Source organism: Canis lupus, chromosome 21 (genome assembly GCF_003254725.2).
Source record: "Canis lupus dingo isolate Sandy chromosome 21, ASM325472v2, whole genome shotgun sequence".
In the NCBI taxonomy this organism is placed as follows: Eukaryota; Metazoa; Chordata; class Mammalia; order Carnivora; family Canidae; genus Canis; species Canis lupus.
Window position 1 is genome coordinate 35,741,705 of NC_064263.1, and position 12,660 is coordinate 35,754,364.

Sequence of the window (12,660 nt, forward strand, 5' to 3'; positions counted from 1 at the left end):
TTTCTTCCTGCCCTCTTCCCCCCCCATATCCTCCCACCCCCGCACCATCCCTGGCCCCCCAGTGACAGGAGTCAGCAAACAGGAAAAGATGCACTAACTGCAAAGAAATGCAGTGAATCCAGGCTTTAACCCCAGAGGCAACCTCAGAGTGTCAGGGCTTGGAATCTTCCTTTGACATGCCCGTCATGGTCTGGCTATGTCAAGCCAGAGGAGCTGTTCGGGGTGTGAGATAAGGAGCGGTTCTCCGCGGTCTGCTCCAACCAGAAGGGAGGCAAAAGGATTTGCATACCCGCTCCCCCAACGTCTCTGGACTGAGCTCTATCTCAGTGGTGACTTCATTTCTCCTAATGAGGTCTCCACAAACTCTCTGGAAGGTTCCAGCCAGTAAGCCGCACTGATTGTGGTGTGGGAGTTTCTGATATGCTTGTTTGTACTTTCCCTTTGAGACCCCAGAGGCCCCAGAGGAGTGATAACTGGGCAATGGAATATTTGCTAGGGGAAGAGAAATGCTTTTTTTTTTTTTTTTTTTTTAAGATAAGGTCTGATCTTGAGCAGAAGGGAAGTTTCCAGACGCCTCTGCAATGTGGAACAGTGAAGTGTGGGTACAGGTCTCCTTCTTGGTTGCCTTGCTGGGGTATCCTCAGGGATCTAGATCCCATCACCCACGCCTCCACCTCCTCCAGCCCCAGGCAGACCCTGGCCCGTGAAGGTGCTTCAGGGGCTGCCTGGGGGCAGGGCTGGGTGCTGCACAGGAGTCTACTGTCATTTCCCCTGTCTTTATATGGTACTGGTGACATTGAGTAGAAGGGCTTTTGCCCAGTAAAACCAGTTAGGTCATTCCATGTTGTGCCTTTTCTCCTAATAGGCTGCAGCTTCCTTGGGGAACGACCTTTGTCTTGTTCAACATTGCAATGTCCATTGAGACCTAGTGTGGGGCTTGTATAGAATCCGGTTTTGTCACCTCTGCTCACCCTGGCCTCAGGGTCTGCGGGAGCAAGGCCATAGTCCTTCGCTTGGTGGTTAGGACTTTTAGCGTCTGGCTCCAGACTGACCCTCATCTCTTGCCTCTCCTTCCTTTCCCTTCTCCCAAAGCATCCTCCTCTCCATCCATCTTGAACTTCTTTCTCTTTGAATGGGTGATCTCATCTACTGAAATGTTCTTTCTTCTTTTTATTCCTGGCACAAGTAGGACAGAAGTAGTAGTACAGTGTGATGGGCTTTGGAGTGAGACCACCTGGGTTCCCTAGCTGCATTGTGCCTCAGTTTTCCCATCTGTGTAATGAGAATAACAGGTTTCTTTCTCCTCAGTTTGTTGTGAGGACTAAGAGCTAGAACACATGATGCACATAGACTGAGTGTCTGGCATGTAGTAAGTGTTCAACAGATGCAGACTCTGGTGATGGTGATGGTGAGGGTGGGGGTGATGATGAAGGACGGTGGTGAGGGTGGGGCGCCTGGGTGGCTTGGTGGTTCAGCGTCTGTCTTTGGCTCAGGTCATGATCCTGAGTTCCTGGGATCAAGTCCCACATCAGGCTCCCTGTGGGGAATCTGCTTTTCCCTCTGCCTGTGTCTCTGCCTCTCTCTCTATGCCTCTCATGAATACATAATTTTTTTTTAAAGGATGGTGGTGAGGAGGTGGTGAGGTGATGATGAGGATGGTGGTGATGATGGCGATGGTGAGAATGATGGTGAAGATGGCATCGTTAAAGAAGGTCTTTGTTAAAGAAAGTGTGAAGTCTTTTCCAGCTTATCAGACAGGGTCAACATCTCCTCTTCTGGGCCCCCAATAGAACTAGCCACAAAGAGTTCTGGCTACTTATTCCACAAGTCTGAGTTTGCCACGAGATGGAGAAACCCTAGAAGACAGGGACTGGGTCTTAGTGACAAGAATAAAAGTCAGTTGTAGAAAAATCTACACTAGCTTGTACCAAACTTCATAACATGTGCTTTTACTTCTCATACAAGTATTTTATTAAGGTGTAACTCACATACTATATCATTCACCTGTTTAAAGTATATGATTCAGTGGCTTTAATATATTCACAAAGTTGTGCCACCACCCCAACTATCAAATTCTAAAATATCTCATCACCAGAAAAAGAAACCACATGCCAATTAGCAGTCATTCTCCACTCTCCTTTCCCCCATTCCCTAGTAGCCACTAACCTACTTTCTATCTCCATTAATTTGCCTATTCTGGACATTTTCTATGAATGGAATCATTCAGTATGTGTCGCTCTGATTTCATTCATTTAGCATGACATTTTCAAGGTTCATCTATATTATCACGACTTCATTCCTTTTTTAGTTGAATAATCCATTGTATGGATATAGCACATTTTATTTATTCATCAATTAATGGACATTTCAGTTGTTTTTATTTTTGGAGTATAAAGAATAATGCTGCCATGGACATTCACGTACACATTCTTGTGTAGACATGTATTTTCATTTCTCTTGGGTTTATGCGTAGGAATACAATTGCTGACTCATATGGCAACTCTGTGTTTAACTTTTTGAAGAACTACTGGACTGTTCCAAAGCATCTATACCATTTTACTTGTCTGCCAGCAATGTATGTGGGTTCCAGTTTCTCCACATCTTTACCAAAACTTTTATTTTTGTCTTTTTGATTATAGTCAGCCTAGTGGATATGAGGTGGCATCTCATTGTGGCTTTGATTTGCATTTCCTTGATAGCTAATGACGTTGAGCATCTTTTCATGTGCTTATTGGCCACTTGTATACCTTCCTTGAAAAAAATTTCTATTCAGATTATCTGCCTATTCCTTAATTGGGTCATCTTATTTTTTATTATTAAGTTGTTAAACTCTTTATATATTTGAATACTAGCCCCTTATCAGATATACGACTTGCAGGCATTCTCTCCCATCTTTTCACTTCCTTATGGTGGCCTTTGAAGCACAAAAGGCTTTAGGCATGAAGTCCAATTTATCTCTTTCTTCTTTTGTTGCTGTGCTTTTGTTATCACATCTCAGAAACCATTGCCTAATCCAAGGTCACAGTGATGCACCATCAGCTTTTTAAAAGCCGTCTTATTTTTGATAATTCTATGAAGGAAAAGTAATAGACTCATTCACAGATGAGGAAGCTAAGAAGTCAAATGCCAGAGCTGGGGTTTAAGCCCAGGTTAATCTGACTCAGAACCTCAAGTGTATCTTTCTGTGCCTCCCCCCAAATCCCTTTAAAACTCTGCGTCTTTCCCAGGGTTTGGCGCAGTGCCTAGTTTGGCTCACAGGTAAGGTGCCTTGAGTGGATGAATGGCGGGTCCTAACAGGTACTTGGTTTGTACTTGCTGGTTGATTTGAGCAACCCAGTTAGCTATTGACTAGGGGTTTGTGTCACAGTGCTAGGGGCCACTGAACATCTCTCTCCTCTCTTACTTCTTGCAGTGTCTCATCATTGGAGGAGGACCATGTGGTTTGCGCACTGCCATTGAACTTGCCTACCTAGGGGCCAAAGTGGTTGTGGTGGAGAAGAGAGACACCTTCTCCAGGAACAATGTGCTGCACCTCTGGCCTTTCACCATCCATGACCTACGGGGCCTGGGGGCCAAGAAGTTCTATGGGAAGTTCTGCGCTGGCTCCATTGACCACATCAGTGAGTAGAACCAGTGGTGGCACCCTGTTCAAGGATGGGGCTAACTCTGGGTGGGGCACATCTCTACACATTGAGGGGCCTCTGGGATATTCCAGCTTACAAGTCGCTGGGGGATCCATTCATTCAACTGGTAGACATTTCCCAAAGGGCCTGCTTTGTGCCTTATGCCGGCTCTGTGCTACGTGTGCCCCACTGAGCTGTAACTACCATGAGGTCGGGGCCTGTGGCATGTCTTGTTCACTAGAGGGTCTCCAGGGCATAAAAGAGTGCTTGACACACAGACCCAGCTTTGGTCTCCATTCACGTGATGAATGCCTGCCTCCCAGGACTGCTGAGAGGATCAAGTGAGGTCAAGTTTGTGATGTGCTCATCACCATGCCTGGCCAGTAGTAGGTACTCGGAAAATGCTTTGTGTCCATTTGGTGTACAGTGAGCCAGATGCAGCCAGGGTCCCCAGCTTTAGATTTCAGAGCTGCAGTCTCAACCCGTGGGTGGGAGGAGAGCCCTGTGAGCCACGTTCTCATGAGGACTGGAACCGATGGGAAAGGGTGTGGGACTCAGAGGAATGACTGGAGACGGTGGTCAGCCACAAAGGGTGTAATTTAGTCACAGCTACAGGGGAACCGATCAGCAATGGCCCCAGACTTTATTCCCACTCTGGGATGAGAAAATCCTAGGAGTCCATTGGAAAGAAATTTGGGTTTGCCCAGAAGGCTGCAGTGTCAGCTTTTGGGATATTCTCTACCACCCACAGAAGAATGCATGTTACCAATTCAGAACTACAGCACCGAGCACCACTTTCTCAACAAGCCCTCCTGAGAGGCAGAGCTGGGCACCAGGGGGGCCTTGTGAGGGCCCGCAGTCTGTCGGGCTGCCTTCCCCGCTGGCCCAGAGCCCCTCTCTGCTCCACTGGTGGGGCTCCCATTTAACCCCTAGTTCTTGGGAAAACCCCACTGCACAGAAATACTGGCAGGACTCTGGATCTGGGATCCCGATATTCAGGGTGCTCGTTGACCAGAGCGATTCCATTGCCTGTGAGAAAGGAAGCAGGGCAATTTTTTTCAACATCTACCATGTGCTGGAACAAGATAGATTAGGAACCTTGGAATGATGAGGAGTGGCCAGGCCTCTGCCTCGGCCTGTTTCCAGGCAGGAGGGGGGCTGGCTTCCTTTCAGACCCACCCTGGTCCCCAGCCCCAGCTGTGCCCCAGCCCCCAGCACTGCTCAGCAGTTCCCGACTGTCCTGTGCCAGCATCCTCCTCCAGTTCCCAGGCGGCCTGCTCCAAACCTCCACCACAGCCTCCTCCTCCTGAGCAGATGGCCTGCCTCCTGCGATCTGGGGAGGAGAAGCCACTGGCTGGCACTCCTGGCCCCTCTCCTTCCTCCTGCACTCGCCTCCATCCAGGACCCGTTTCTTCCCCTCGCCCTGTGTCCCAGGCAGAGGTGGCTGCTCAGCCCCTCTGCTTCCTCCTGCTCTCCTGCCCCTTACCTCACTGCCCCTCCACCCTCTGCTCTTGCCTTTATCTTTTTCTATTACAAAGCATTTATTCTAGAAAGAGGGGATGTAGGCTTTGTCTATGTGTCCCATTGGATCTGATTTCTTCCCCCACCGCCCTGTAAGGGTGATGGTCACTGAGATTCCCACCTCCAGAAGCCTCCTAACCTTGCAGTCATCTCCATCTGTGGGATTTAGTACTCTCTAGGCTTCCAGGACGGCAGCTCAGGCCCTGTCCTTCCACTTCCCTCCACCACCTCCCTGGCCTGCCCTAGCCTGTCCACCTGCGTTTCCTCCCCTGGAGTGAGTTCTGTGTCTCTGTGCCGACCATGGCACCTAGCCCATTGTAGATGCTCAATAAATGTTAAGTGAACAAAGCTCACAAAATACAGAGGGATTCCCAGAAAGTTTCTTGTTCTACAAAAAAATATTTGGAGGCATACCCATGTGCTAAATGTGTGGGGACGAGGTAGAGGAACGAGGTGGTACCACTTGTTGGGGGAGTTTAGGAAAGTGGGTAGGAGGCGAATTACCATGAGTCCAGCTCTATGGAGAGGATTCCCCACCTGCCCCTGCCCCTGGATGGCTAAGAGCTTAGGCCCAGTTCTCTACAAAATGAGCCATTTTGTCACTGATTTGACTGGTGGCCATGAGTGTCTAGGTCTAGTCTTCTTTCTTTCTTCTTTCTTTCTTCTTTCTTTCTTTCTTTCTTTCTTTCTTTCTTTCTTTCTTTCTTTCTTTCTTCTTTCTTTCTACTCTTCTTTCTGTCTTTACTGCATCAGACCTGTAGCCCATCTCAGGGAGGAGGCAGGGAAGGGAGAGCCTCCATCATTGTAGCATTTTCTAAATGCTAGAGCACAGTCTTGGAATCAGACAGATCTTGGTCCTCATTCTAGTTTTGCTGCTGTTTGACCTTCAGCAAGTCACTTCACCTTACAGAGCCTCAACATCTCATCTATAAAATGGGAATAATTATCCCAACAGGTCACAATAAGGGTTAAGTGAGAAAACCCTGAGTGGTTGCCACATAGTTAGTTTTTATAGTAATCACGGTTGGTACAGTGCTGTGCTCAGAGATTCCTGAGCTGCGATTATATAGTACCCTGTATGCAGAAGGTGCTCAAGCATTGCTCTTGACACTTTTTCTCTTCCCCCTTTCCTTTCCAACAGGCATTCGTCAGTTGCAGCTGATCCTATTCAAAGTGGCCCTGATGCTGGGAGTTGAAATCCATGTGAATGTGGAGTTTGTAAAAGTTCTAGAACCACCTGAAGATCAAGAAAATCAAAGTATAGTATAATTTTTCCTTTTCTGTCTAAAAGTCAGATATTGTGAAATGGAAATCGCATTTGTAGCTCCTAGAGGATGTTCCTGTAAGAGTTATTCTTGTTGGGAGCTGTTTGGCATGATTCCATCACAGGATGATTTTGCCTTTTCTGACCAAGACTGTCACTGTAGGCTTGTGCTGCTTTTCCCGGAGGATTAAGTCAGGAAACCTATAATTTGGTTACCCTGTCACTGAGAGGTGGCACTTTGACAAATGAAGTGATGGGTAATTAGAATAGAAGAGCTAGATTTGTTTGTTTGATGAAGTTCATTCCTATGCTCTTCAGGCTATGTGGGAACACACTCAGAGATGTGGATACGCTTATATACACATGATATTTTAAAACCCAATTTTTTAAAAAAGTGAAGCTTCTAGAACAAATATGAGATAAGTGCTCACAATATTATTTGGTACATAATATTTTTAAGCCTTAACTGAAGTATAATTTACAAACCACAGCATTCACCCCATTGTGGATATGTCTATTTATTTATTTATTTATTTGTTTATTTTTAGATGTCTTATTATTTAGTAATTTTTTTCCCTTTTGGTATGTTTACATAAATGCCGATCTCACACGCGCCACGGGCAGAGAGTTTGTTCATGATGCCTCTACATCCTATTTATTATCAAAAGCTGCTGCTGCCTGGGCAGGGCTTGTAGTTAGGGCAGGTTAGTGTTGGAGACCTCAGAGCTTCACGTGCTCATTACAACTCCGGCCTCTCCTGTCCTCGGCCCAGAATACTTCAGAATTTAGTAGGAGAGGTGTTAGGTGGCTCTTGTAGCAGGACAGCATCTGTTAATGAACTTCCAGAGATTTGTGTGCCCGTAACCTTTCTCAAACCCAATTACGGGTGACCAGCAAGGTCTTACCTGGAGACGTTCTCATCGAAGGCCGTGGGCTGCCCCACAGAAGGTTTTGAGCGTGATGAAGTGGGAATTCACACTGGCTTTGATAGAATACACTGAGACCAACGGGGTTCAAGTGAGACTGGCTCCAGAGTCATTGAGGATAGACTCTCAGCCTTTAGAGAAAGCAGTTAAGTCAGGCATGGGGCTGGGGCTGGGGCTGCTGGTTTACCTTGTCCTAGACTGAACTGGTATTAAAGCCACAAGGATTCTAGATGAGAATGTGGTCTAGGATAACTCTCGATCTTTCCTCTGGCAGCTTTGTCTGGGGGGCCTCCACCTAGTGGTATTGCCCCTTTTCCTGGCCGCCACTGAAGGGCCTCCCACCTTTCTCTGCCAACTCAAATCATTTTTCTGCTCTGGTAGAAATCGGCTGGCGGGCAGACTTTCTCCCTGCGGACCACCCGCTGTCGGACTTTGAGTTTGATGTCATCATTGGCGCTGACGGCCGCAGGAACACCCTGGAAGGTGAAGACTCTTCTTCTTGGAGCTGAGGAATTGGTGGGGCGTTGGGAGCGGTGGGTACAGAGTGGGAACAAGATGGCAGGTGCCAAAGCTGGATGTGGGCCTTGAGAGAAGGGCAGACTGTCCTGCCATGCCTGAGGCTGAGCATTTAGAGGGCAGGCATTTAATGGTCTCTGAACGTCAGGTTTCCCACCTGTAAAATGTAGATAATAGAATCTTCTCAGAGCGTCGTCATGAGGACTAGGAAAGGACTCATATGTAAAACTGCTTTATAGAGTGTCATGGAAATTAAAAGTCAACATACATTTATTGAGCACCTGTCAACGTGCAATGCATGGTACTAAGCGTTTCATGTTTACTTCATCTAAGACAACCATTCTTATACCCTCAGCGGTATTCTTTTTTACTGGCATGTGTCATACTTCAGAAGGAGGAGCCCATCTCTTTTTGTAACTTTTAAGCACACTCACCGCTGGGCAGTAGGCTAAGTTTTTCCCAGACTGTCAAGGTGCAAAACTGTGCTTCTCTGAGTTCTGAAGCTGGAAGTAGGACATGTTTTCTTAGAGTAAGATCTGGTCAGGTTGGGAGAGGAATGCCCCTGCCAGAAGCGCCTTCAATCACCTAACCCCTCCCGCAAACATTTTTTTTTTTAAGATTTTATTTATTCATTCATAGAGACACACACAGAGAGAGAGAGAGAGAGAGAGAGAGAGAGGCAGAGACACAGGTAGAAGGAGAAGCAGGCTCCCTGTAGGGAGCCTGACGTGGGACTCGATCCTGGGCTCCCAGGATCAGGCCCTGGGCTGAAGGCCGCACTAAACCACTGAGCCACCCGGGCTGCCCCTCCCACAAAGATGCAGAGGTTGTACTAATTTGCGCTAACTGTATTAATGCCAGACTACAGACTGTGGACAAAGTGGTTCCACATGGCATCTCTTAGATTGACAACTAGACCTCCTCTTCAAGCTTGCCCTGCTCAAGGGCTGCAGGCTGTGGCTGTCTGCCTGGGAGGGTACCTCCTCTGAGGACAGAACACACTCCCTGAAAGAAGGCTGATGTTGGAGGACTCCAGAGGTGTGGGCTGCCTAGTTGGGCTCTACCCACCCGCTGTGCCACCGAGGCCCCTTTCTCACATTTGTACCTCTCTCTTCTCCTCCATCCCTGTACTTGCCTGACCCCTACGATCAATAACCAATATCTGACAAAGACCTTTTTAAGCTGCTAACCTGGATGTTGTGCTGTTAGAATTTATGAGGCCATTTTGGTGGTTTGGTAAAACCGTAAGTCTGAATATTTGCCAATCCAAAATCCGTACCCTGCCTGAGTATAGGCATTTGGGAATTTTGTGGACAAGAAAAGAAGGGTGAGAAGAAGGAGAGCCATTTAGGCAGCTTAGCACCAAACAAGTAGACTAGAGCAGGGTTTTTCTATATTGGCACTGTTGACATTTGGGGACAGATCATTCTCTGTCCTGTGCACAATAGGATGCTTAGTGGCATCCCTGGCCTCTCCCCACTAGACCCCAAGAACATCACCCTCCCAGTTGTAGCAACCAGAAATGTCTCCATGCATTGCCAAGATGCCCTCTGGGGGCCAAGGTCACTCCCAATTAAGAAATTCTTGACTAGACAATAATGGCCATTTCTGACCATTTTGATAAAAGTCTAATGAAGAATGACTTAAGGAGGAGATATTAAGAAAAAAAAAAACAAGGCTTCCAGTCACAGGGATTTTTGGCAGAAAAGTTTGGGGATCAGCATGAGGTCTGAGGATGTGATGAGCAAATGTGGGGCGAGTTCCCAGAGGAGGCTGGAGACAAAGGCATGGCCAGCGAGCCTGCCCTTGTGATGAGTGCCTTGAGTTAAGCAAAGTAGACAACAGTGTCTGGGGCAGAGGAAGAGTCAGGACTGTGGGATAGCCAGATGCTACAAAGAAAGGGGATTGGCGGAAGATGCTCCATTTAAGTGTGACCACCATTAAAAAGCATTAACATAAACCATTGACAACTAGAAGAACCCCATGGAATCATTGTATTACATCAATTGCAAGTTAGAATTTTGTTTGCTCATTATGTATTTATTAAGTGTCGACTAAGTGCCAGTCACTGGAGACTAGAAATAGAAAATTTGTTAAAATCCCCATCCCACAGGAATTCAGTCTCATGATCCTACTTTTCAAAGAGAGGAATACATGAAAAATACTAACAACATAGTTTTAATCGTAGAAGTTCAAAGTGCGTGTGTCATGAGGGTGCCTAGCAACCGTGCCTAACAAGTCTTTAACAGGATGAGCCTGCTGGGAAGATCACTTTGGCCTTTTGTTTGTAGAAGCCTAAGCCGAATAATTGGTCCTATAGATTTTAGGAACGGAAAATGTCCCGCTGACTGAGGCCTCTGGTGACCTGTTTCTTCCCCAGGGACAAACCTTGGCATTTCCACCTGTCCCTCTTCTCCAGAGGCGTAGGATTCTGAGTTCACAGGCCTGTGAGGCATCTGAGAATAGCTTCCTCGGTAATCTTTCTCAGTTTTCACACCAAAGGCAGAAGAAAGACTCCCTTTTTCCTTTTTCCTCATGCAGGGTTCAGAAGGAAAGAATTCCGTGGGAAGTTGGCTATTGCCATCACCGCCAACTTCATAAACAGAAACAGCACAGCTGAGGCCAAGGTGGAAGAGATTAGTGGTGTGGCTTTCATCTTCAACCAGAAATTTTTTCAGGACCTTAAAGAAGAAACAGGTGGGACCTTCACTTTTCTCCAAAGCAGGCCATCGTCCAGTCTGGGCTTTCTCAGCTCTTAGGGTTGGGAGACTCACTCTGATAAAGTGAAAGTGAGGACTTCTTAGGATAGAACTTGGCAGGATTCTTTCAAGGACAAGAGAGATTCTCTGGGGAAAGTTCTGGATGTTGTGCCTGAAAATGGATAAAGATTTATTTACTCAATCAGCGTTTATTCAGTGGCCATTGGGTGCCAATATTGAGTGTCATGGGATACAGAGTTGAGGTTGACATGATCCCCTCTCCAAGTAACTCCTTGTCCAGTGATGGACACCCAGATAAACCATCCTAATGCAGGGAGGTCAGTCTATGCCCGAGCTTCAGGGAGCCCTCTGAGGAGGGAGCCAGTAACCTGTACTTGGTCCCTGAAGAAGTGTAGGTTCTTCTGTGCAGTGTGCCACCTGCCCTTTCCCATCAGGGATACCCAAGGAACCTGTACTCAGCCCACAGCCTCAGTTGTCCCACAGCCATGGGCCTTGAGGAAAGAAGATATTCATTTACCCAACAAATATTTACCGACTGCCTACTATGTGCCAGATGCTGCTCAACAGCCTGAGAAAGAGCAGCGGGCAAAACAAGACCCCTCTCTTGGAGCTTATATTCTATGGGGGGAGACTGTCAACAAACAAGTCTCACATCAGGCAGTCAGAAAGATGGTAGAGAGAAGTAAAGCACAGCAAGGAGAAAGAGAGAAGAAATCTTGCTCCCAATTAAGTAAATTTCAGATTCTTCTTTTAACCTGATTTAAAAATCTATATTTCTCCTTAAAAGGAGAAATTTAAAAAAATAAGAATTTTTAAAGATTTTATTTTATTTTTAGAGAGAGCGCAGGTGTGTGAGTGAGGGGAGGAGCGGGGGGCGGGTGGGTAGCCAGAGTGGGAGGGAAAGAATCTCAAGTGGACTCCACCCTGAGCATGGAGCCTGATGCAGGGCTCGATCCTGGGACCCTGAGGTCATTACCTGACCTGAAACTAGGAGTCAGACACTCAACCGACTGAGTCAGCCAGGCGCCTCTAAAACGTTTATACTAGAAATAAATCATCCACACCTAGCATCACCTCGCACAGAAATAGTCCTCATGCCCATATACTGCTTTCCAGCAACTGTCCACCTGTACGGTCACCATCCCTTTTTAAGTGGCTCCAGTTCTTAGCAGAGCGTCCATACTCTTTGTGATTCAGGTTTTCTCATTCGGCATCACATTGTAAATATTGCCCACATGGAAGCCGAGTCCTTCGGATGGTCAGTTTTGCAGGCTGCAGAATAGCTCATGAAGTGGGTGTATGTCACTGAACATACACCAATTGGCCGCCAAACCGTGGTTGGCCACATGGGTTCGGATTGCCTTCAAGCTGAGAATGGCTTCAATATTTTGGAATGGCTGAAGAGAAAAGAGTATTTTAAGACAAATCATAAGTTATATGAAATTCAAGTTTCAGCGTCCATAAATGAAAGCTTATTGGCACACAGTCATGCCCGTTCCTGCGGTTGCTCCCCCGTGAGTGGATGGGGCCCAGATGGCTCGCAAAGCCCGACATATTTACTGTCTGGCCTCTGATTTAGACCTTTCAGTTATTCACCGTTACAGAGAAAACTGCTCCTGTTGGAGTATTTCTAGCTGGTTTTCTAGGAACGGGACTCCTTACTGAGCCAGACGGTGCCACTCCCTGGCCACTATGATGTGTGCCCATCGTGTGACCCTCTGAGCTTCACCACGGTGGCGTGAATTTATGAGAGTATTTTCTTTCAGTGTATAATGTTCTGAATGATTTAAGAATTAGCCCCACCCTCCCTTCCTCTCAAAAACTAAGAAAACAAATACTTTGATAAACCACCAAATATGAATTATGACAGGACATTGAGTGTATTTTTCCAAACGTTTCAGTGAGTTTCCTTTAAATTTTGCTGGGATGGTCACCTTTGGCTATTGTTTCATAGTGCCCCTTACACGGCGACAATGATGAATTTCCTCCCATTCTCTGGGGGGCCCTCTGCATTGATGGCTTTTTCCGATATAGCAGTGATAAAGGGGTTCCCAGGGTTACTCAGCACACCTCTGTTGACTGCTAATAGG

General features: G+C 46.8%; 1 protein-coding gene across 13 annotated transcripts in view; it reads left to right on the top strand.

Annotated features, from left to right (window-relative positions):
• MICAL2 (microtubule associated monooxygenase, calponin and LIM domain containing 2) overlaps positions 1 to 12,660 on the top strand; it is a 222,680-nt gene that overhangs the window by 79,244 nt on the left and 130,776 nt on the right. For all 13 annotated transcript variants that reach the window (XM_025459499.3, XM_049099081.1, XM_049099082.1 and 10 more), the window contains exons 3-6: positions 3,413 to 3,620; positions 6,286 to 6,402; positions 7,716 to 7,817; positions 10,392 to 10,547. In XM_025459499.3, coding sequence (XP_025315284.3) covers positions 3,413 to 3,620; positions 6,286 to 6,402; positions 7,716 to 7,817; positions 10,392 to 10,547 — 583 coding nt within the window. The remainder of the gene's footprint in view (positions 1 to 3,412; positions 3,621 to 6,285; positions 6,403 to 7,715; positions 7,818 to 10,391; positions 10,548 to 12,660) is intronic.